Source organism: Mastomys coucha, unplaced genomic scaffold, assembly GCF_008632895.1.
Source record: "Mastomys coucha isolate ucsf_1 unplaced genomic scaffold, UCSF_Mcou_1 pScaffold9, whole genome shotgun sequence".
In the NCBI taxonomy this organism is placed as follows: domain Eukaryota; kingdom Metazoa; phylum Chordata; class Mammalia; order Rodentia; family Muridae; genus Mastomys; species Mastomys coucha.
The window spans coordinates 13,264,091-13,290,236 of NW_022196915.1; the positions used below are offsets into that span (position 1 = coordinate 13,264,091).

The 26,146-nt window shown below is 38.4% G+C and overlaps 1 protein-coding gene across 2 annotated transcripts in view; it reads left to right on the forward strand.

Moving 5' to 3' along the window:
- Window positions 1-26,146, forward strand: part of Dnah12 (dynein axonemal heavy chain 12) — a 154,161-nt gene that overhangs the window by 70,337 nt on the left and 57,678 nt on the right. For both annotated transcript variants that reach the window (XM_031361735.1, XM_031361736.1), the window contains exons 37-46: window positions 1,336-1,524; window positions 8,087-8,238; window positions 9,561-9,699; window positions 10,804-10,970; window positions 15,027-15,282; window positions 17,047-17,346; window positions 18,253-18,431; window positions 19,083-19,275; window positions 21,544-21,705; window positions 23,888-24,082. In XM_031361735.1, the coding sequence (XP_031217595.1) occupies window positions 1,336-1,524; window positions 8,087-8,238; window positions 9,561-9,699; window positions 10,804-10,970; window positions 15,027-15,282; window positions 17,047-17,346; window positions 18,253-18,431; window positions 19,083-19,275; window positions 21,544-21,705; window positions 23,888-24,082 (1,932 nt within the window). The remainder of the gene's footprint in view (window positions 1-1,335; window positions 1,525-8,086; window positions 8,239-9,560; window positions 9,700-10,803; window positions 10,971-15,026; window positions 15,283-17,046; window positions 17,347-18,252; window positions 18,432-19,082; window positions 19,276-21,543; window positions 21,706-23,887; window positions 24,083-26,146) is intronic.

The following is a 26,146-nucleotide window of genomic DNA, read 5'->3' on the forward strand; positions in this document are numbered from 1 at the left end:
TTTTCATTCTTCTGCATTAGCATTGTTTGCTTTTATATAACTATTCCAGGAATAGTTCATCTCTATATAAAATTTTGTACTTCCAGAAAACTTTTGTTCTCTTGATAATCCCGGACTCCCAACTTTATCAAATGTTTCAGAATCATATTATAAGACTTATGTAGACAGATTCTTGAATGAAAATTTGAGGATAATTTTTTTAGCCAGATAAAGCATACACATTGAATACAATTCAAAAGGCACCAGAGATATTCTCCACTCAACCAGTCCCCCAGCTATACCCAAGGCAACTCTTATTAGTGCTTCACAGAGCCCTATAATGATAATTTACATATATACTCTTTTGTGTGTATATTTTATATGTGTTAATATACTATATTTACTAATTTGCATCTTAATTGGTATCTAACTTGATTTCTTCATGTCAGCGTTATAGCTATATCATTTTTAAAAACTGTATATACATCTGATCATAAAAAGAGTAAGAATATATTCTGGCTGGGCAGTGTTGGCATACACCTTTAATCCCAGCACTTGGGAGGCAGAGGCAGGCGGATTTCTGAGTTCGAGGCCAGCCTGGTCTACAGAGTGAGTTCCAGGACAGTCAGGGCTACACAGAGAAATCTTGTCTCAAAAACAAAAAAACAAAAACAAAAACAAAAAGTTCTGGTGAGGTGTGAGGGAAGGGGGTGCCTCAGTGGGCCCATGCCAAGGGGGAAGCCCTGAGGGACAAGACACACACTGGAATAGTATAGAGTAGAGTTTATTTGGGGCATAGGGAGGGAAGTTAAGAGGATAGCAGAGGCAGAGAAAAGCAGAGAGAAGGAGAGAGTAGAGAAATAGGGGCCAGCCATAACCACGTGGGGGGGGGGGAAGGAAATGGAGAGAGGGGGGAACAAAGGGGCAAGAAGCAAGAGAGAGAAGCAGGAGTAAGAGAGAGAGGAGGGGGCCAGGTAACTGTGGGGAGGAGCATACCTGGCAGAACACCAACAACATCAGTTTGTATAGCACACTCTAAATAACCAGAATACCTGTTGAAGAAATAGTAATGGGACAAATATTTTATACATACATCATTTTTACCGGTAGGAATTTATTTGAGGATAAATTAAGAAATGTTCCTAGGCCATTTGTGTAGGCATTTAAGTTTTTTTTTCTTAATCATGATTGCCAAAGAAATGATTCTTTATGTTATTTATCTATACTCAATTCTATTTTTTGTCTCTGCAGGACCTTTCCAAGTACTTTAAACAGGTCTTATATTACATTTTAGTTGTCTCCCCTAAATTTTCTTTAAAAAATAATCACTATAAAATAATTTTTTTCACTCAACAGGCCTCCTTTATGTTCTCTTTGATTTGGTCAATTGGAGCAAGTTGTGATACGGATGGTCGTCTTGCTTTTGATAATTTCCTGCGATCAGTTGTAACAGGAAAAAATGAAGAAGCCCCAATACCATTTCTTATCAGTAAATGGGAATGTCCATTTGATGAAAAGGGCCTAGTCTATGACTACATGTATGAGGTATGACCTAAGATGCGTATTGAGATAAAATGTGAACCACAAAACCCTGGGTCAGCCCAGTGCCAGCCCAGCACCAGTCCTCACAGCACTAGCATGCACAGCATCTGGGTTTCCATCAGAGGTTTAGGACTCCCATGGAGAGATACTTAGCCCTGTCTCCTCACTTCTCAATGTAGAAATTGTTCTCCTTGTATCTCATAACATCATGTGCAATTTTAGAGTACTTCTCCACTCTGAAAGAATTCATCAAAGCCTCCTTTAAAACAGAAAACATCTCACCAGTCATCTTATTCATGCAAATTTTATTTTACAACCATAAGATTTAAGGAGAGTCTTGCTTATAGTTCTACTTAAATTACAGAAATCTGGAGACAGAACTCAAACGCAACCAGCAGTGTAGGACTAACTCCTTCACCCACAAACACAGAGTTTTAAGAATTTGATCAGAAAGTTTATCTTTATAAGTCATAGTAGAAAGTCAGTGAAATTATCTCTAAAGAGTGCACAGCACAAGCATGTTTTCTAAAAACTGAAAGTAAATATCAAAATCCAGTTTAAATAGGTAATTGCCACTGAGAAAGAAACAGTGGAAGTTGAGAACTATTCTTTTTCTTAACCTATATTTGTTTGCTTTTGTTTTGTTATTCAAGACTGGGTTCCTCTGTGTAGCCCTGGCTGTCTTGGAGCTCACTTTGTAGATCAGGCTGGCCTCAAACTCAGAGATCTGCCTACTTCTGCCTCCCAAGTACTGGGACTAAAGACGTGCTCCACACCTGGCATCATTTTCTTAATCTAATAAAACTCTTAGTTCAAAATACATATTTCTTTTTTCTTTCTTTCTTTCTTTCTTTTTAATCTTAATGTATTTCATTACATAATTTCTCCTTTGTGGACAGTTACCTAACTTTATGTCTTAAAATGTAAAGTTTTGCTGTGTTTACGGTTGTTAAGCATTTGCAAAGCATGTGCATGTTTTCCCTTTTGTTTCATGTGCAGTTTTCTGAGTATTCACCTAAAATACAGTTGTTTTATTAAGAAATAGGTATTTTCAGGATGAGAAAGATATTTCAAAAAGGCAGAAAGGAGCCACCATCATGTAAGGGAAAGAGATCTAAAGTCATAGATATGAAATTTACTGTTGATAAGGAAGGCTAATGAAAAAGGGAAATAGTTTGGACGAGAGTGAATTTTATATAGTAAAATAAGATTTTGTGTTAAAAGATAATTTAAAATAAAAATATATTATGACAAAATTAGAGGCTTTGTGTGTGGCAGAAAAGGTTATGAGAGTTGTGGTGTAAATAAAGAAAGGTCACATGAAATAATAAGACGATATTTAAGATTATTGAATTTGCTAAGTAGAAATCCAGCATCCCGCATATAAACTCACAGAGGCTGCAGCAGCACACACAGGTTCAGGTGAGATGGGGTCCTGCTGTTGAGGGGAAGTGGCAGTGCAATTTCAGCAGACCTTGTGCCTCATATTGCTTTGTTTGGGCATTTTTGTCTTACTAGTATTTTGTATATATATATTATGGTTTCCAATTTTGTGGGTTTTTTTTTTACATTATCTAACAATCCGTTTACTTTAAAAAGATTATCAATGTTTCTAGGAGAGAAACTATTTTATCAGTAAGTATATTTTAAAAAAATTAAAAATAGCAAAAACTCTTTGAAGTTAAACATTAAGAAAATGCTAAGTTCAAACACAGTGAAATTATCAATAATATTTCCATGATGTTTGTAGAACATGATTTTCATATTTTCAACTGTTGATATTCAATAAACAGGTTAGTTATTTCAAGATATACTTCGTTGTTATATCTCCCTTTTCATTTCCGATTTTGTTGATTTGGATACTGTCCTGTTCCCTCTGGTTAGTCTGGCTAAGGGTTTAAATATTCTATAAATATCTTGTTGATTTTCTCAAAGAACCAGCTCCTGGTTTTGTTGATTCTTTGTATAGTTCTTTTTGTTTCTATTTAGTTTGATTATTTCCTGCTCTACTCCTCTTGGGTGTATTTGCTGCTTTTTGTTCTAGAGCTTTCAGGTGTGCTGTTAAACTACTAGAGTAAGCGCTCTTCAGTTTCTTTTTGGAGGCACTTAGAGCTGAGTTTCCTCCTACCTTCTGCTTCCCTCATGCTTTCATTGTGTCCTATAAGTTTTGGTATGATGTGTCTTCATTTTAATTAAATTCTAAAAAGTCTTTAATTTCTTTATTTCTTGCCTGACCAAGTTATCATTGAGTAGAGTGTTTTTCAGCTTCCATGTGTGTGTGTGTGTGTGTGTGCTTTCCGTTGTTTTTGTTGGAATTTATGACCAGCCTTTGTTTGCAGTGATCTGATAGGATGCAAGGGATTATTTCTGTTGAAGCCTGTTTTGTGACGGTCAGTTTTGGAGAAGGTACCATGAGGTGCTGAAAAGAAGATATATTCTTTTGCTTTAGGATGAAATGTTCTATAAATATCTGTTAGATCCACTTGATTCATAACTTCTGTTACTTTCACTGTGTCTTTGTTTAGTTTCTGTTGCCATGATCTGTCTGAGAGTGGGGTGTTGAAGTCTCCCACAATTATTTTATGAGGTGCAATGTGTGCTTTGAGCTTTAGTAAAGATTCTTTTAAGAATGTAGGTGCCCTTGCATTTGTAGCATAGATGTTCAGAATTGAGAGTTTCATCTTGGTAGATTTTTTTTTTCCTTTGACCAGTATGAAGTGTCCTTCCTTATCTTTTTTTTTTTTTCATAACTTTTGGTTGAGAGTTTATTTTATTCAATATTGGAATGGCTTCTCCAGCTTGTTTCTTGAGACCATTTGATTGGTAAATTGTTTTCCAACCTTTTACTCTGAGGTAGTGTCTGTCTTTGTCACTGAGGTGAGTTTCCTGTATGTAGCAAAATACTGGGTCCTGTTTAGTATCCAGTCTGTTAGTCTATGTCTTTTTGGGGGGAATTGAGTCCATTGATGTTAAGAGATATTAAGGAAAAGTGATTGTTACTTCCTGTTATTTTTGTTGTTAGAGGTGGAATTGTGTTTGTGTGGTTATTGTTTTTTGGGTTTGTTGAAAGATTACTTTCTTGCTTTTTCGAAGGTGTAGTTTCCCTCCTTGTGTTGGTGTTTTCCATCTATTATCCCTTGTAGGGCTGGATTTATCCAAAGATTCTGTGTAAATTTGGTTTTGTCATGGAATATCTTGGTTTCTCCATCTATGGTAATTGAGAGTTTTGCTGGATATAGTAGCATGGGCTGGCACTTGTATTCTCGTAGGGTCTGTATGACATCTGCCCAGGATCTTCTAGATTTCATAGTCTCTGGTGAGAAGTCTGGTGTAATTCTGATAGGTCTGTCTTTATATGTTACTTGACCTTTTTCCTTACTGCTTTTAATATTCTTTCTTTTTTAGTGCATTTGGTATTTTGATTATGTGATGGGAGGAATTTCTTTTCTGGTCCAGTCTCTTTGGAGTTCTGTGGGCTTCTTATATGTTAATGGACATCTCTTTCTTTAGGTTAGGGAAGTTTTCTTTTATAATTTTGTTGAAGATATTTACTGGCTCTTTGAGTTGGGAGTCTTCACTCTCTTCTATACCTATTATCTTTAGGTTTGGTCTTCTCATTGTGTCCTGGATTTCCTGGATGTTTTGGGTTAGGAGCTTTTTGCTTCTTGCATTTTCTTTGATTGTTGTGTCAATGTTTTCTATGGTATCTTCTGCCCCTGAGATTCTCTCTTCTATCTCTTGTATTCTGTTGGTGATGCTTGCATCTATGACTCCTGATCTCTTTCCTAGGTTTACTAACTCCAGGGTTGTCTCCCTTTCTGATTTCTTTATTGTTTCTATTTCCAGTTTTAGATCCTGTATGGTTTTGTTCATTTCCTTTACCTGTTTGATTGTGTTCTCCTGTAATTCTTTAAGGGATTTTTGTGTTTCCCCTTTTAGGGCTTCTAGCTGTTTACCTGTGTTCTTTTGTATTTCTTTAAGGGAGTTATTTATGTCCTTCTGAAAATCCTCTATCACCATCATGAGAAGTGATTTTAGATCCAAATCTTGCTTTTCCCGTCTGATGGTGTATTCAGGACTTGCTATGGTGGGAGAATTGGGTTCTGATGGTGCCAAGTAACCTTGGTTTCTGTGGCTTATGTTTTTACACTTGCCTCCCACCATCTGATTATCTCTAGTGCTATTTACCTATATAGTATATCTGACTGGAGCCTGTCCTTCCTGTGATCCTAGTTGTGTCAGAACTCCTCAGAGTTCACCTGTGTCTGTGATCCTGTGATTCTGTGATCCTGTGATCCTAAGATCCTGGGTGTGTCAGAGCTCCTGGGAGTCAAGCTGCCTCTGGGTCCCTGAGATTCTGGTGTGACTAAGCTCCTGGGATCTTGGGATCCTATGGACCTGGGCCTGTTAGAGTGCCTGTGAGTGGATCTTCCTCTGAGTGTTGTGGGACTGGCTACGGAATTTGAGCCCAAGGTCTGCTCAGGGCACTGGCTCAGACTGGAATGAACCTGTACCACTGGTCAGGTGGAGTTCCTGAGAGACTGGGTGGCTGGTCCCAGTTACTTCTGCTATTGGGGCAGGTGTTGTGTCCTCCTCACCTCTCTGATCCTATGATCCTGGGAGTGTTAAAGCACCTGGGAGTGGATCTTCCTCTGGTGTTATAGGACTGGCTGCAGAGTTCGAACCCAAGGTCTGGAGTTCGCACCCAAGGTCTGCTCAGGGCACTAGCCCAGACTGGAAGGCCTTGTTTCTAAAACTTTAGTATAACTCTAAACTCTAAAAAGTATTTTTTTTTTTTTAGATTTATTTCTTATTATAAACAAGTACACTGTAGTGTCTTCAGATGCACCAGAAGAGGGCATCAGATCTCATTATAGGTGGTGGTTGTGAGCCACCATGTGGTTGCTGGGATTTGAACTCAGGACCTTTGGAAGAACAGCCAGTGCTCTTAGCCATTGAGCCATCTCGCCAGCCCCCTAAAAGTTTTTTTTTTTTAAATGAGTTACTAGACCAATGAGATGCCAATGAGTAAAAACACTTGGCACGCAAACTTAAACATCTGAGTTCTGCCCTGTGTGTCCCGCAGTAGAAGAACATGATGGATTTCCCAAAACTGTCCCCTGATCTCCACAAGCACGCTGTGGCACCTACTTGCCTGATAGAACAGAAGAAAACATTCTTTGCCCCAGCCATAATGCTGTAGCAGGGTTAGGCTCCGCTGCTTTGCCAAGAATTGACTTTTATCATTTGATAGGAGACCTGGGGATGGACGGGGGAAGAGAAGACTAATCAGAAGAGACAAATAATGGTTGAGGCTGTTACTGATGAGAAAACATCCAGACAAGCAGCACATGCTGCCTGTAGTTCAAAAGAACCTCAAGACTTTGTTAGTACAATCTGCTGATTATCTGGGCTGAACAGTAGCCTAGATCAGAGACAAAATAGCAAATACAGAGGTCTCAAATGATGTTTTACTTTTACTTAGAGTATTGCTCATTTTCATGAAAGATACAAAAATCTAGCAAGTTGTAACTTAAGTTATGCTATAATGACTTTGAAATACTTAGTATGTGCAAAGACTATTTTAAAGGCATTTAGGGATGATTAGATATTAAGAGGATATAAATTTAGCCAGGCATGGTAGTGCATGCCTTTTGTCCCAGCACTCAGAAGAGAGGCAGGTGGATCTCTGAGTTCAAGGCCAGCCTGGTCTACATAGCAGGGCTATCTCAAAAACTAAAAGACATAAACTCTAGGTTTGTTGAGTTTATGATAAACTGATATTTATATTATTTAAATTATGATAGATTGATATTTATATTCTTTGAATTATAATTAAAAATTAATCATATGAGTAGTAGATGCATGCTTATTTATTTATTAATCTGCTTTATAACTTAAAGATATTACATTTTATATGAATTATCATGATATTTCATTATAAAATAGGAAAGGACTAAAGTTTTCAATTTGGGGGATTCACTTACAATATTTTAAAATTTTTATGTGTATTGGTGTTTTGCCTGCATGAATGTGTGCATACTATGTGCATGCCTAGTGTCTACAGAAGTCAGAAGAGGGCATCAGATCCCCTGGAACTGGAGTTACAGTTGTGAACCAACATTTGGGTCCTAGAAAATGAACCTGGGTCCTCTGGAAGAACAGCCAGTGGTCTTATCCACTGAATCATATCTCCCTAATTTAGAATTTTTAATAAAACATACTTTTCAAAACCAGGGTAAGTTCCTTTTCCAGTGCTAATGATACAGGAGTACAGGCTCTGGTTGTGAGTATATGGCCTCTCCATGCTCTCTCAAGCTGCAGATTTTTACTGAGCAGCTGCCTGTTGCCCATTTGGATTTATAAACTACATGCTTTGGTCCTTTACCCACCTTTCAACTACATTAAGTTTTCCTTGTAAATTGGTAAAAATTAATTGTGTGTTATAGATGCTAAGTTTTATCTGAGGCTCAAGCTTTAAAAAGCAAACAGTATAAGTGTTGAAAGATTCTTTCAGATGTAGCAAGTGTATAGTTACAGTATTTTAAAACATATTCTCTTATAGTTAAGAAACCGAGGTCGCTGGATCCATTGGAATGAATTAATTAAAAGTTCTGATTTAGAAGACAAACATGCCAAGATTCAAGATATTATAGTCCCTACAAAGGACACGATTAGATATACTTTCCTAATGGATTTGAGTATTACCTATGCAAAGTAAGAAACTCTAAACATGAATTCTAAATGTAATAGTACCATTCTAATAAAATGGCAGCTTTCTTTAAAGTAAACTTTGAAGTCATTGAGTTCTAGGCAACTGAGACAATGTCTGGGAGCTAATTCATGTTTTGAATGGCATCTACTGTTACTGGAAAACCTAGAATTCAACTTTTTTTTTTTATCACTCCAAGATTTTAACAGAACAATAGTCCATTGCCTCTTAAGTAACCCAGAATCACTTGCAGTGTGATTATTGAAAAGCTTTATACTCTGGGATGGCAAATGGCTCAGTAAGTTAAAATCATTATTTCATAAGCATGTGGAACCCGATTCCATATAAAAAACCAATGAGTTCAGGTTGGTATAAAGCCAGAAACATGGTGCACACTTGTAATCATAGCCATAGTGAGCTGGGAGACAGAGACAGGTATATGGGCCAGCTAGCCTAGCCTTCTTGACAAACTTCCAGGGAAGAACCCGGTCTCAGACAAAAGGAGGAAATGCCTAGGATACCAGGAAGGTTATCTCTGAGCTCCATACATGTGTTATGCCTATGCCTGCCTACATATCGATATACATTTACATATGCATGCACACACACACACCCCATGAATTTGTACATTTTACATACAGGTTAGGTACCTCAGGCTAGTAGGGCAGTGAACTTGTGGAGAATTCTCCTGTCTCTGCTTCCCACACCATAGTAGTGTTGAGATTAGACACAAGCTAGCAGGTCTGATGTTCATATGGGTTCCAGAGATCCAAACTCAGGCCATCAGGATTGCATGGCAAGTGCTTTTACCTGCTGAGCCATCTCCTGAGCCCTTCCTTTGTTGGTCTTTCATGCACAATTATAAGCGTATGGAGTATTAGAAAGAAATGATTTGACTACTATTTAAAGTTTTTTTAAGATTTATTTATTTATTTTATGTATATGAGTACACTGTAGCTGTACAGATAGTTGTGAGCTTTCATCTGGTTGTTGGGAATTGACTTTTTTGGACCTCTGCTCGCTTCAGTCAACCCCGCTCACTCTGGCCCAAAAATGTATTTATTATTATACATATTATTATACATACTGTAGCTGACTTCAGACATACCAGAAGAGGGCACCAGATCTCATCATGGATGGTTGTTGTGAGCCACCATGTGGCTGCTGGGAATTGAACTCAGGACCTTTGGAAGAGCAGTGCTCTTACCTGCTGAGCCATCTCACCAGCCCTATTTAAAGTTTTTAAAATACGTATTTGAGTTTCTTTCCATAAAATGCTTTATACTTTCTTCCATTTTAAGTTATGTTATTTATTGTTTTCATAAAGGCCGCTGCTTTTTGTGGGTCCCACTGGTACAGGAAAGTCAGCGTATGTGAAAGATAAGCTAATGAATCACTTAGAAAAGGAGAAGTACTTTCCTTTCTATGTTAATTTCTCTGCACGGACCAGTGCCAATCAGGTTCAGGTGAGTATAAAGCCAGAACACTGGGTTTATAATTATTATACTTTATGTTATTTGATAAATAAAAAGATAACACTTTTATATTAGCACTTAATTAAGATTTGTCACTTCTTTTTTTTTTTTTTTTTTTTTTGGCCTAAGAAGCAACAATTGATATAATTGGAAGAAACACTTGTGTGTGCAAACAAGGGTGGTGGGTGGACATAAGAGAATATTCAATTGTTCTTTCTATACTCTTCTGTATGGCTTTTAGGGGCATTTGTTGCTCACAGGATTGGTCTAGCCATATTTCTGTTGTTTTCAGCCAATAGATTTGTCTTAACTTCAAAGTCTTGCAAAATTATACTATAGAATTTTTAAGTAAAAGAATTTTGATATTCAGTTTTACAATGGACAAGCAAGTTTTTTAAAAACATCAGAAATAATGCCGGGAGGTGATAGCACATGCCTTAATCCCAGCACCTGGGAGGCAGAGGCAGATAGATCTCTGAATTTGAGGTCAGCTTGGTCCACAAAGTGAATTCCAGAACATCCAAGGATACACAGAGAAACCCTGTCTCAAAAAAACAAGCCAGACCAAACCAAAAAAGAAAAGAAAAGAAAACAAACAAAAAGCAACAAACAACCTCCCCAAATCCAGAAATATAAAAAGCATACCCATTTATGTTGGATATAAAATCCAACAATAGTTGGAAAAATTAATGCTTTTAAGACTTAGGTAAAGGGGTATCCAGTGTGAAAAGTATTATAAAATCATACATACAAACATTACTTGTAATGTAAGCATGACATGTACATTACTTGTCATAATTTTAAGTGCAGAGGAGGTTTTCAACAGATGTCATTTGAAATGATGCTGAGTTTAAAATTTAGTATCAAGTATAACTCATAACAAATATACATATAACATCATTTCTTTTCAAAGATTCTTCTAGTTTTTTTTCTAATGTTAACTATTTTTATGTTAAATTATTGACTAATTAAACAAATGGTAGCTGCTACTGCTAGTCTGTGGATACTGTCTCGATATTGACTTAGACAATGATAATAACAGCAAGGTTATAATATTATCATATGTAATATGCCTCTGTCTTTTAAAATTTTTAGAACATCATTATGGCTAGATTGGACAAAAGGCGCAAGGGAGTATTTGGACCACCTATGGGAAAGAAGTGTGTAGTGTTTATAGATGATATGAATATGCCGTCATTGGAGAAATATGGAGCCCAGCCTCCTATTGAGTTATTACGACAATTTTTTGACTGTGGACATTGGTAAATACTTTAACTAAAGTCTTAATAAGCTATGCTAAAGTCATATCTTGTTCTGTATTTTAGTTTTTCAAAGCAAAATGATATATTTTCCAAGTTATTTACAGAAAGTGATTATTGGCTAGATTGTATATATAGAAAATTTGGAAGGATTTCTTCTATATCTTCTAAGACTATTTATAGATGAGTTTTAGATTCCTAATAAATCCTAGGAGAGTACAGAGATTTCTTTCAGATATTGTTTGCCTTCACAAATGCATCACCTTGGTCACCACCCTTCTCAGCAGATGACAGGTATCTTCCAGTTACTAAGCATGAATCAATATGCCATTATAAATCTGAGTTCTTAGTGTAGGGCTTGCTTTTTGTTTTATATGACCTATGAGCTTTGAGAATGTACAGTGTCACTCATTCATAATTTTGGTGACATATAGAGAATTTTCTACAGCTTTATGCACTGTACAGTGTTCCACTTCCCCTGACCCTCACCAAGCCCCTGGCAGCCAATGATCCTTGTAGTATTTCTACAGTTTAACCTTTCTCATAATATTAGTAAATATTTTGTTGCACTAACAAATAGCTGAGACATTCAACTTATAAAGGAAAAAGGTTTATGTTGACTCACAAGTTTTATAAGTTTCAATTTACAGTTGGCTGACCTTGTTTTGGGGCCTGTGGCAACTCAATGCATCATGGTGGGGAATTCATGGAAAGTAAAGCTGCTTATTTTATATCTGGGAAGAACAACAGAAGATTTGGGTTTCTGCAGTCCCCTCCAAAGCCTGTCTCCAGTGACCTAAGTACTTCCCACTAGTCCTCATCTCTCCAGTGTTCCACTGCTTCTCAGCTGGCTATCAAGCCTTTCCTTTGTGGGTCTTTGGGGATTATTCCAGATTTAAACTGCCGCAGCTACATAATTGGAGTCAGTTAATATATGCCATTTCTAGACTGGCTTCTTTCACTTATTAGTACACATTTAAATTTCTTCCATGTCTTCTTAGTGTTGAGTTATTGTCCCTTTGTATAGATGTTCCATAATTTGTTAGTCCACTCACCTCTTGAAGGACATCTTGGCTGCTTTCAGAATTTGACAAGTATTAATATTAAAACTGCCATCAACAGTTGTATGAAAATATTATGTGGATATGTTTCAAAGTGCATTACATAAATACCAACAACAAAAATAGCTAGTGTAATTAGTGTCTTAATTTCTTCAGTTCCATGGTAAAATACTCTGCCAAAAGCAACTTTACAGAAAAGGAGCTAATTTTAGCTCTTCTAGGTACAAGTAGGAAGTCTTCAGCCTGCCCAGGGTCCACTGTCCTTGCCTAGCCCCAGTGGCCAACCTGGCATCCCCAAGGCCTCTCCTGCTAAAATACCAGATCTCCCTCTGGGCTGCAAACAGAAACAGAGAGGTGGAGGCAGCACTACAGTGCCCAAGAAAAAGGAGGGTAGAGAAAGTGCCCAGGACGCTGACCACATCCAGGGGAAGGTTCAATTTGACCATGATGGGTGGGACCTTCTCCGGCAGAGCAAAATCAGAGACCCCAGGAGGAGAGGCTGAAGTCTTGATGTATGTATAGGTGAGTAGTGAAGCCATGAGATGGTATGGTCCCCAGACACCTTAGCCACCTGTGATGGTGAGCCCCAGCCCTGGAAAAAGTGAGGACAAACCCTCCCCACACCTGCTGTGTATGATTCAAAGTCCAGCTGTGTGTGACCAATGATAACACCAGCAGTCTGCATGGCTTTCTGCAACCCTGTCTCTACCCAGGAGAAAGAAGGGCCAATGCTGAGGCCAGGCTACAGGCATTGGGGTCCTGGGAGTTAGGCAGATTGATACCGCCTTGGTGCTGAGGTGCCTATGGCAACTGGGAACTGAAGATGTGCTGGACCCCAGATGTGAGGATTACATCTGTGTTGTGATTATACCTGTCTCCCTTGAGTTCTGCAGCTCAATGGTATACTGGATCGCTGCGTGGCTACTTTGTGGCTGGCTTCTGTTGGTATTCTAACACAGAAGTAAGGTTTCTATTTTATGCACCTGGGTCTGAATTGTAAATCACTTCTGTGCCCAAATGCTGACACACATTCCCATCATCCTCCATGTCTGCCATGTTGGAGTTTTGATGTGCAGGGCTCTGTGGGTCCATTGTGGTCCTAAGTGATCTGGATCTGCATGTAATAAATCCATTGTGCATATTTGATCATGTGTTTCTGGGAGGAACAGCAAAAAAGGCTAACCTTTACAAATTGTTATGGTAATACTATGTTTAGTTTTAAGATGAGTATTGTAAAACACTTCTGTAATCCTAGCATTCAGGAGGCTAAAGCAGGAGGCCAGCCCTACAAAGTAAAAGCCAGTGTATATATATATATATTTTTTTTCTTCTCCTAGTCTATGTCTTATATTCTTTATTGACTTTCACAAATAGTTTTTTTTTAATTTATTTATTTTATGTGTATGAGTACACTGTTGCTGTCTTTAGACACACCAGAAGAGGGCACTGGATTCCATTACAGATGGTTGTGAGCCACCATGTGGTTACTAGGAATTGAACTCGGGACCTCTAGAAGAGCAGTCAGTGCTCTTAACCATTGAGCCATCTCTCCAGCCCCAGAAGTTTTTATTTTAATGAAGACCTCTTTTTTAATTATTTCTTTCACAACTTGAGCCTTTATTATCATAACTTAAAAACTCACTGTACCTAAAGTAATTTAGATTTTTCTCAAATGTTATTTGTAGCTGTTCTTTTGCTACTTTGTAGGTTCTTTTTTTCTTTCACTCTTCTCCACCCCTCTTCTTTCATCCTTTCAACCCCCTAACACTAGATAGGAGAGAGAAAAAGGACAGAGGAGAAAAGGAGCGGATGTTATTGTTAGACTACTTCCTGCTGATTTGGGGTGCTGAATTCCTTGGGGAAAGTTTAATCTCCACCATCAGGATATCTAATTTCTTCCTCTTCTTTCTTCTTTGCACACAACTACTTAACAAACTGCAGCCAGCAGCCCACCAACATTTATATACCTTCAGAAGAGTCCGAGAATTCCAAACATCACACAATTGCAGAAACTATCTGCCGCTGGCAAAATCACGCCCCTCCTAGAGCAAGGCAGATCATACTACTCAGCTGCTGTGGAGTCTGAAGCAGACCCAGATCCTACACCTGGGACTGAAACAGAAACATGTTCTTATAATATTTCTGTGTTTTTAAAAAAACAAAACAAAACAAAACCCAAAAAAACCAAAATTCTCCCTACAGTTATCTTTTAAGACTTCGATGGTTTTGCACTTAATATTGAGGTCTGTGATCCATTTTGAATTAAATAAAGTGAAAGGTGTATAGAGTCAGTGTTTAAATTTAATTTTTACAAGAGGATGTCCTAGTGTTAGCTGATGAAAAAAAACACCTTTTTTTTTTTTTTTGCAAGACCTTTGACCCAAGTCCCTATTTTTCAGACCTTTAGATGAAAGCTTTGGTATTAAAGAGCTTGATGGCCTGTTGAATATAGTCAACTAAATTGTGTTATCTAGATATGTAATTAGAACTTCTTTGAGAAAGCTTTATTTCTTTGTAATGGAGCCCTCTCTATATAAAAAATGAGTAGGTAATATTTACATTATTATTAATGCACTCTGAAGATAAAACCTAAGATGAAAAGACCAGGACTTCACTATAACCAGAGTGATGCATCATTCATTGTTCAAACTGAGGCAGAGCTGAAAATAAGAGGAGGGTGCGATTGGTAATGGTTCCAGGATAACGAGCACAAACCGGGCTCACCTTAGGCAATGTGAGACCGTAGCCCCAACCACAACCAGCTGCAAGTACATCAGAGGAGTGCTCCTCCAGAATTCTGGGTTTGAAGAAAAGGGGGATTTAACAGAATCAACTTGTAAGGAAGCATGGAAATGAAGGGAAAGAGGATGAGCACCTGTGAGAGGAGGGTTAGCACTGAGGCTTAAGTAATCCCTTTTACAGAGCGAAACTATACTGAACTTCTAAGGCTGCTGTGTCATTCTGTCTTCTCTTTCTTCTCTTTATGTGTGCTCTCCAGGTATGACCTTAAGGACACCAGTAAAATCACACTGGTTGACATAGAGCTGATAGCTGCCATGGGTCCTCCAGGTGGTGGAAGGAATGCTGTCACTCCCCGTTTTATTCGACATTTCAACATCTGCACTATCAATACTTTCAGTGATGAAACCATGGTCCGAATTTTCTCATCAATCATGTTGTTCTACCTTAGGAATCACGATTTTTCTCCAGAGTACTTCATACTTGGACACCAAATAGTCAGTGGGACTATGGAGGTGAGCAAGCAATAGAGATGTACTGTTCCCTTAGCCGTCTTTGGTTTCCACTCAGAGATCCTGGCCAGATGCTTTTTGAGCAGGAAGATCATAAGATTTGGAAGCAGAGACTCTAACTGGTGTTGCTCCCTGCCTGCTGTCCATAGGTGGATCACCTGGAACAAGCAGTTTGACCTTTTGGAGACCCAATTTTTTAATCACTGAAGTGACACAAATTCATGTGTAAGGAATTTTCCCATAGCCAGCACCTGCCACATCATAAGCATTTCCTTGATGGTTGAGTCACACTGTGGTATTTGCTATTACATTTTCTCTTTTCTATCTATCTTCCCTCTTGTTCTTCATAACTTTAAAAAAGAAAGAAAGAAAAAGGAAGGAAGGAAGGAAGAGAGAGAAAAAGGGAGAAAGGAAGAAACAAAGAAAGAAAGAAAGAAAGAAAGAAACACAGGAACTAAGAAAGAAACAAAGAAAGGAAGGGAGAAAGAAAGAAAGAAAAAAGAAGGAAGGAAGGAAGGAAGGAAGGAAGGAAGGAAGGAAGGAGCCCTAAACTTATATACACATTACTTTTACTCAAACCAACACATTGCTGTGAAAAATAAGAGTATGCAAGGATGGGAGTAAAGACCCATGCCCATGTGGTCAGAGGCCTTCTGGTGTGCTCAGGGTGTACTATCTGCTCTCACTAGAACAGCCTCACATCCAGTGACTCAAAGGAAAATGCACTCAAAGGGAATTTAGTGACATCCTTACCAAACTAAGCTCTTGGGAAGCTTGAAAGAGAGGGGTCTGGGAACAAGGAATATCTTTCTAGCGCATACCCACATGGGCCTCAACTGGGTCACATCTTCTTGTTTCTCCAACTTCCTGATGGTGCCACTATGCCGTGAGTCCATCATTAAACCAGAGCCCCCAGCATCTAGGCCCTCTTCTGTCATTCAAGCCTTGAATATGACTGCCACTGACGGGGACATTTCAGACTCAAACCATCACTGAGTAGAAGATTTATTCTACCACAAGAAAGTGCTTTTATTTGTAAAATGTAATATTTCAGATGTTACTTGGAATGAGTTGTTGGGCCTTGGCCAAATAGAAAAGATACTTTCTTTTCTCTCATTGAAGCATGAAGAAACCTACCATAAGTTGATGTTGGGACAGGATAAACTATAAAACACATCCAAATGAAAAATAATGTTGTCATTCTTTTGTCATATCTTTTGTCAGGATATATTTTGAAATTAATTAACCTTCTTTTTAAAAAGTATTAACTTTCTTACAATGAATGCAGCACCCAGGTAAAAAATACTTTGTTTCTATATTCTGACAATTAAGATAGGAGGAGGAAGAGGAACCAGAGTCTAACAGGAAGAGACCAAGGGAGAAAACTAATTGGTTAATGTTACTGGTAATTTAAAAGACATTATTTGGAGTGGTATAGAGTGAGTTACCTGGTTTTGGTTTCTATTGCAATTTTAAGCTGCTTAGTAACTTTCAGGTCATCTGGAGTGGAATAATTATAACAAATGGGAAGTAAAGTAAGATAGAATGGAATTCAAGTTAAGGGGCTATTAAGTTCACCAAACTTAGTGGGACCTGGTTTAGTGCTATAGAGCAAAGTAAACATGTACTCCATGCTATGCTCGGTATATACACGTTTCTGAAGTGATAGAATCTAGTAGGATAAGTGAAATATTTTTTATACTACTTTATTAGGACTGTTAATCATAAGTATTTTATTTTTGAACTGTTGCATTTTTTCCTTCACAGATATATAAACAATCTATGGCAAATCTTTTGCCCACTCCTGCAAAATCTCATTATACTTTCAACTTGCGTGATTTCTCACGTGTCATCCGGGGTTGCTTACTCATTGAGAAAGATGCTATAGAGAGCAAACACACTATGATCCGCCTGTTTGTGCATGAGGTTCTCCGAGTGTTTTATGATCGCCTTATTAATGATGAAGATCGGAATTGGCTCTTCCTATTAATTAAAAATGTCATAAAAGACCACTTTAAGGAGTCATTTGACACTGTCTTTAATCATCTGCGGAATGGGAATGCTCCAGTAAGTATACTTAGTAATTAAAAACATGTAAGGTTGGGGCTGGTGGGTAAGAGCACTGACTGCTCTTCTGTAGGTCCTGAGTTTGGATTCTAGCAACCACATGGTGGCTCACAACCACCCGTAATGAGATCTGATGCCCTCTTCTGGGGCAGGGCCCAAAGAAGTCCTGAGTTCAATTCCCAGCAGCCACAGCCATACACATGATGGCTCATGGCCATCTGTACAGCTACAGTGTCTCATACACATAAAATAAATCTTAAAAAAAAAAAAAAACATGTAAGGTTAAAACAGAATTTCAGCAGCTGTTGTAATTAATGAACTTACCTTACAAAAATGCACTTGGCTTTTATTAAACCTACTCTTTTGCTTTTTCTTATGAATATGTGTTTATTTTGAGATTAGTCTGTAGAAGAACGCATGTGATCTAGAGCATGAAACCCTCTATGGCAGCTGCTGATGAGATGGTACCACCTCTCATAGACTCTTCAACAACAAAGTCAGAAAGATGAATTTCCAGTCTATAGAAAATTCCTCTGAAGATGCTCAGCAGCTAAAAGCACTGGCTGCTCCGGCAGAGGACCTGGGTTAGAGTCCTACCACTCTTGTGGCAGCTCACAACCACCTATAATTCCAGCTCCAGAGGAATCGCACGCCATCTTCTGGCCTCTTCAGGCATAGCACATTCATGATACACTTCTATTCATACCAGCAAAGCACTCATAAAACAAAAATAAATCTTTTGATCTTTTCTTTTTATTACATAATCCTGTCATTTTATGTGTTAATTTTATACACATTATTTTCTGTCTTAATGTTTAAAAATTAGATAATAGTCAACTATGACAAAATAAATTTTTGTATTTTTTTTCCTTAAATTTATTTTTAAATTTAACTTCTATTCAATAGGTAACTGAAGAAGACTTAAGAAATCTCATGTTTGGGGATTATATGAATCCTGATCTAGAAGGAGATGATCGAGTTTATATTGAAGTTCCAAATATTCACCACTTTAATGATATTGTTGACCAGTGCCTAGATGAGTATAACCAAACTCACAAAAGAAGGATGAACCTTGTTGTGTTTAGGTAAGAAGGATGAACCTTGTTGTGTTTAGGTAAGAAGGATGAACCTTGTTGTGTTTAGGTACCTCTGTTTTACATTTACGTATGTGCTTGAAATGTTTATTTATGAACCTTCATGAAATATTTAAAACAAAAAATAGTAAACACTTGTCATCTATATTACCATATAAAATATCAGTAATTTATTAAGTTCTTGTTTCAGCCAGCCCTCCCCTTAGTCTGTAGTACTAAAAAGAAACTCCTGTGGTTTTGGACAGACTATGGAGGTCAGAAGGCATCCCTGAGGTGCCTGTCCTCATCTTTCCACTTGTTTTACATCAGGACCTCTTTGCCACTGCACAAGCCAGGCAAGGTGGCCCCAAGAGCCTCTAGAGATTCTCAGATCTGTGGCTTCCTTCCCCCACCTATACATTCTGGGACTACAGATGTTTGCACTGTTGTGTCCAGATGTGTATGTGAGTCCTGGAGAGTCAGATTTAAGTTGTTCAGTTTGCAGCCAGAACTCCCCCAGCTCCACCTCCTGCATGCTTTACTTTCTCAGGAAATTTTGTGTACCTATATACTAAACATGATGTTATAAAATATGTATAATAAGAAGATAAGAAAATTTACATATACATTATTCCTATGGATAATAACCCTTATGCTTTGCAGGTATGTTCTGGAACATTTATCAAGAATATGCCGCATTCTAAAGCAGTCCGGTGGAAATGCTCTGCTTATTGGGCTTGGAGGAAGTGGTCGGCAGTCTTTAACTAGTCTGGCTACATCTATGGCAAAAATGCAGATTTTCCAACCAGAAATTTCTAAGAGTTATGGTATGAATGAGTGGAGAGAGGATATCAAGGTAAAGTAAAATTACGGAGATACCTACAGTGAAAACTGAAAATAGTGTATTTCTTGACTAGTAAAGGGGAGCCACCCTACATAGCTATGAATATTTGAGTAGTTATGCTAATACTGCCCACTGGGTGCCTGCTGTGAGGGATGAACACCTCCCGAATGCTTTAATTACATAATCTCATTCCCTAGGTACAACACTGTGATAAAGCAGGTATAGCTGTCTCTGTGTTTCATTGTTGAAGACATTGAAGCTGAAGGAAATGATAGCTAACAAGAACTTCAGGCTTCCTAATGCAAGTTACCACAGTTGGCCCTGACTCCCTTTATCCTGGTCTGGGAAGATTTGTTAACATGAATACACTCTTTCCATAAGGCCTTGTGCAGACAGCCACAGCTGCTTTGAGTGCAGCAGCCCCATCTTATCCAAAAACAGTACCTCACACAGTCACTCCCAACTTCTGGCTCTTACAGTCTTTCTGATCCCTCCTCGGTGATGTTTCCTGAGTCTAGGGAGAAGGGGGTCAAGGTTTTCGGTTTGAAGCTGAGCATCGCACTGTCACTTCCTCTCTGCAGCTTTACTAGTTGTGAACCTGTGTTAATGATCATCTACTACAATAATGATCCACTACTACTAATGAGGGATAAGAGCCAAGCCAATCTGTGGGTGAAGGGATAAGTGTTTATAAGGAAGTTCAATGCTATCTTAGTAAGGGTTTCTGTTGCTGCAGTGGAACACCATGACCCAAAGCAAGTTGTAGGGAAAAGAGTTTATCTAGCTTACACTTCCACAGCATGGTCTATCATCAAAGGTCAGGATAGGAACTCTAATGGGACAGGAACCTAGAGACAGGAGCTGATTCAGAGGCCATGGAGGGGTACTTCCTATTGGCTTGCTTCCCATGGTTTGTTCAGTCTGCCTTCTTATAGAACCCAGGACTATCGGCCCACCTACAATAAGCTGGGCCCTTCCACATCAATCACTAATTAAGAAAATGCTCTACAGGCTGACCTATAGCCTGATTTTATGGAGACATTTTCTTAATTGAGGTCCTCTCCTCTCAGATAACTTTGCTTGTGTCAAGTTGACATAAAACTATCCAGCACAAATGCTACATCCACTTAGCAAAGACAATACTTTTAGGTTGTTTTCCCTCAAAAATCACCTTCCCAAGCGAGGATTCTTGGCCAAGTTTACAGTACCATGTGTGAGTTCCCTCCTGCAGATCAGGCCTCAAAACCAATCACAAAATGATTGGTTGTCCCCCACACCCCATAATATTCATGCCATTGTTGCACTGGGCATTCCATTTTATAGGGTTCACATTGAGTAAGACAGTTGATGACCTTTTTTCTCTCACAGCAGCCTACATAGCACCTTGTAAGTTACTATGGAAGCTATTTAGCAGGGAAAGTTTCCAGTCATTTCTAGGGCTGCCCATCAAGTCTGGCGAGTAATCAAGAGCAGTGGCAACATCCTGTACGTTTTTTTTTTTACCTTTGTGTGTGTAGGGGGTCCCTGTGAAGCCCATACCTAACAACTCAAGGGAGGTAACTCATCCCAGACCCTGGGCTTTTTGTTTGATAACCTAAGGCTTCTGGGAAGAACATTGTCGTATTACTTAATTTCAATCCTGGCTATATCTAAAAATCTCCTCAAAAGTTCTTGAAATTCTAAGAGTCAGTTTTAACAGACCTATACAAGTCAGCTCCATCATACTACGAAGTCCATATTTTTATTTCAGGAATTTTGCTTGCAATTCACCAAAAACAAACAAACAAAAAAGCTCATGCTAACTTAAGAAATAGAGGAAGTTTTTGGATTTAAATGTTCAGAGGTATACAGTCATTTAACAGGACTCAATTTAAGGACCCAAACTAGGAATTTCTCTATATTCCCTGGCAGTGTTCTCTATTTGTCTTCCTTCTCAAGCTGGTTCATTCCACTAGGCAACACAGTACTTAGTACTCCTGGCCTTTCTAAGCACCCTTCTCAGTACAACAAGGACTATATTTTAAGTCCATCTCAGTCCTGAAACTAACAGTTTGACTGAGTCCTTCTTAATCACGTGCCTTCTGAACCAGTTGCTGTGTCTAGGAACTTGAGGGCAGAAAGTAGTTTGGATTGCCCACCTAAAGTGTGGGAGAAATGGAGTTCTGGATTGACAACCCCAGCAGAATCAAAGTACCCTTACATCAAAGCTTGAAGAGAAAGGGAAAGCAAACCCAGCCCAAGCCCACCACATTCTGCTTATAAGTACATTTTCCCTTTAAGACCTTGTTGAGAAATGTTGGTGTGAAAGGACAGAAGACAGTCTTTCTGATCACAGACACTCAGATTAAGGAGGAAGCTTTCCTAGAAGACATCGACAGTGTGCTCAACACCGGTGAAGTTCCTAACATTTTTGCAGCCGATGAGAAGCAAGAAGTGATGGAGGTAAACGCTTTGGGGGAGTCGTGCTCTCCACACAGGGATTCCTTTTATCATGAAATCTTTGTTCTGCTCTTCAGGATAAATGTAACTTATACAATTAGGCAACTAAACACAGCTTATACAGTTTAAAGTAGATGACTTTAATACATCATCTGGATACATTTTAAATTCTAGCGCAGCTGTGAGTCAGACATTATTTTATAATTATTACCTTCATAAATTAGCAATTGTTTTATGTAGCCAGACTTTGGCTACTTTGTAGATTCTTTCTATTTCCTACCCCCTTACGCTAGATAGGGTGGAAAAAGGAAACCACGGGAAGGGGGTGATGTTAACTGTAGCCTACTTCCTGCTGATTAGGGGTGTCAAGTTCCCTGGGGCAAGTTTGATCTCCACTGTCAGGATATCTAATTTCTTCTTCTTATTTCTTCTTTGCACATGACTACTTAATAAACCATGTCCAACAGCAACCACCAACTAACCAACAACCTGGACCCTAGCATTTATATACCCATTGAAACGTCCCCATAATTCCCAGCATCACACAATTGCCGAAACTATCCACTGGCAAAATCACACCCTCCTAGAGCAGCAGGCTAATCATAGTCAGCTGCTGTGGACAGTCTGAAGCAACCCCATATCCTACACCGACAATCAGAAAGTGATTGCTTACCCCCATAGCAGCCATGCTGCTCTTAGACCAGTGGGCATACCTTGCCTCCAGACTACATATTTAAAAGAAGAAAAAAAGATTTCATGTATATGTAAGTACACTGTCGCTGTCTTCAGACACACCAGAAGAGGGCATCAGATCCCATTACAGATGGTTGTGAGCCACCATGTGGTTGCTGGGAACTGAACTCAGGACCTCTGGAAGAGCAATCAGTGTTTTTAACCACTGAGCCATCTCTCCAGCCCCAGACTACATATTTTTAAACTTAACACAATAGACTCAGATTCTATGTATTCTTACATAACATGATTGGTTTTTTTTGTTTGTTTGGTTGGTTGGTTGTTTTTTTGTTTGTCTGTTTGTTTGTTTGTTTTTCGAGACAGGGTTTCTCTGTGTAGCCCTGGCTGTCCTGGAACTCACTCTGTAGACCAGGCTGGCCTCGAACTCAGAAATTCAGAAATCCGCCTGTCTCTGCCTCCCAAGTGCTGGGATTAAAGGCGTGCGCCACCACCGCCCGGCTCATTTGTTTTATTTTGCTGATCTTACCATAGCACATAATAATACATCTTAATAGTTTTGTTTTTGTTATTTTAGTATGCATACACACTAACAGGTTTTTCTTGTGACATTGTACTTTGCTCATTTCCTTCCTTTGGACCTCCTCTTCCCTGCAGAAACTCTCCTTTCAACTTTCAGTTCTATATTGGGGAGAACATTTTCAGGATTTGGCCTATTTTCCTTTCCCTCCTATTATCTTCTCATTCTCCTCAACCTTTCTGTAGTCTCCTTTCTCCACACCTCTACTGTATATCATATATATTATGTACATTTATTATATATGTATAATATATATACTGATATATAAAATCTTGATTTTGCTTCTGAGAGAAAGCATGTATTCAGTATTTATCTTTCAGAGTCTTTCACTTTGTTGTTTAAAAAGTTGTGTAAAATTCAATACAGAGGTTATAAGGTTGTTTTGTGAGTTTAGTTTCTTACTGGTGGACATTGCAATAGCTTCTATTTTTCCTCTTGAAACCAATGATGCATTTAGGCCTACATGTAGTCTTGGTGAATTTTTCTGATTAACTTTACCTGGTAAATTCTTGACAGATATTTGATTTTAAATTGTAAAATTATTATGTAGGCAGAGATTTTTGTAAGCATAAACTGTATCAAAATCATCCCTTTGGGGGTGGAGAGATGGCTCAGCGGTTAAGAGCACTGATTGCTTTCCTGAAGGTCCTGAGTTCAAATACCAGCAACCACATGGTGGCTCACAGCCATCCGTAATGAGATCTGACGCCCTCTTCTGGTATGTTTGAAGACAGCTACAGTGTACTTAGATATAATTATAAAAATAAAAATCTTTAAAAAGAATCATCCCTTTGTCATAAAAATAAAATTTTAATGACAGTTAATACAAAACTGATATTCTAATAGCTGATAGCTGACAATCTCCTTATAGTAAATCTATGTTTATTTACAAGGTTTCTATTTCCTCTTCTGTAGGGTGTCCGTCCAATAGCTCAGGCTGGCAATAAACATGGAGAACTCAGTCCCTTAGCCCTGTTTGCCTTCTTTGTGAACCGTTGCAAAGATAATCTTCACATCGTGGTGGCCTTTAGCCCTATTGGAGATGCATTCCGAAATCGTCTGAGACAATTCCCATCTCTCATCAATTGTTGTACTATTGATTGGTTTCAGGTTGGTTTTGCTTTATTTTGTTTTGTTTTGTTTTGTTTTGTTTGTAATGAGAGAGCAGAGTTGTTAATTCTAAGAATTTTATCAAAATTTTATTTAAGCTTGACTAATACTCAGCAATCAGTTGACTAATAATTCATGGCTAATTAGTCATTATCAGTGACTAATATTCATTGATCAGATAGTATGATGATGGGCATAGTACTTAGGAGACGCTATAGTACTTACTTACTAGGAGCTGATAAGATGGTGTTTCCCAGAAAGAGTTCATAGCCTAGACTAGAAGACATGAAAGACAATAGGCAGGAAAAGGAAGAGACAAAACATTGATATGCAAAGTGTATAACTGAGGAAGAAAGAGAATTTCTAAAGTATGAAGATGAATCAGTAACATAAAAAAATAGATGTGGAACCATAGGATAGTGTTTGTGTATGCATGTGTGTGTGTGTGTGTGTGTGTGGTGAATTAACAAAATATGTAATTACCCATATATATTGTATATAATGAGATCAATACAAATGTCTGTTATATAATTTTATGTCAACTATGTATTATAATTTCATGTTAAATAACTCATTAACTTTTCCCTTTGAGGAGTGTGTGTGTGTGTCCTCCTGTGGAGCAGGCCTCCAGTCTAATCAAAAAGTAACTGAAACCTTCATCATTGCACCAGTAACACATTTTCCTCTAAGCTACACGTCTTAATTAATTTATTTTTAGTTTAATTTAACTTTATGTGTATGGGTATTTTGCCTGCATGTATGTCAGTGTACCATTTATGTCCAAGAAGGCAGAGAGGAGGCATCAGATAACTGAAACTGGAATTAAAGACAGTTGTGAACTGTCACATAAATGCTGGGAATCAAACCTGGGTCCTCTAGAAGGATAGCTAGTGCTCTTATACACGGAGCCCATGCCTATAGCCCCCAAACTTTAATACTTTAATATAGAAAGGTGTGTGTGTGTGTGTGTGTGTGTGTGTGTGTGTGTGTGTGTGTGCAGAGGGAGGATTATGAATGGGTTTGGTCCCCATGACTATATAAGATCTTCAGTCCACAAAATGGGGGCCTTGAAGAGTCAGTGGTACAGTTCTAGTATGAAGGCCATGAGACTCAAGACCTTGAAGAGCTCACGTTTTGAGATCTTCTGAATTCTGAAGCCAACAGTAAAACCAATGTGCCAGCCTGAGGCCAGTCAGAGGATAAAGTATCCCTTTATTTAGAAGAAGGGCAACATTGTTCTTTGGTTCAGAACCTCTGGTTAAAAGAAGCCTGCTGACATGAGGGTGGTGGGTTGTGCCTTTGGGAAGCAGAAGCAGAGGAGGATAGCTGGAGCTACACAGAGAAACCCTGTCCTGAACCCCTCACCTCCAAAAGGGAGGACCTTAAAATGCACACTGCCCTAAAAGGAAAAAATTACAAGCATTTTGTTGAAACTAAATGAAAGGAAATCTGGAAAACATTCTAACCAAAAGTAAAGAAGCATAAACTGTTTAGTTAAACATTTAAAATGTTAGTTGTCAAATATTGTTGGCACACCTTGCTTCCATGGGTTTTATTTCTGTCAAAGGTTGAATGGAAGCCAGTAACAGACACGAGTAAATGATGTGTGAGGCATTGATTAGTAAGTTCTGAAGATAACACTCACCACAAGAGGTTGTATAACTAACAGGAAGAAGGTTGTTCTTGAAAGAGCATTCTGGGAAGAACTTTTATTATAGTCGGGGGTGTAAGCATAAAGGAAGGGAGGAAGGAAACCACATCAAGGTCTGAGAAAAGAGGGTTCTGGTCAGGGGAAACAGCAAGAGAAAGGTCCCGGAGCAAGATCACTTGGCATAGTTCAGGACAAAGCAGAAGAAAGCACTTCACTGAGGCAGAAAAGATCTGCAAAAAGAACTTTTGGGTAGAAGAAAACAAAAAACTTCAGTTTGGGGTGTTATGATAGGGATTATAACAGAAATCTAAATTAAAAAGGGTTTTCTCCTCTTTCTCATATGGGAGAAGGAGCTAGTAGATATTGAGCAGTTAGCATTGTCTACAGCAAACATGCTAAAATCAAGATGCCTA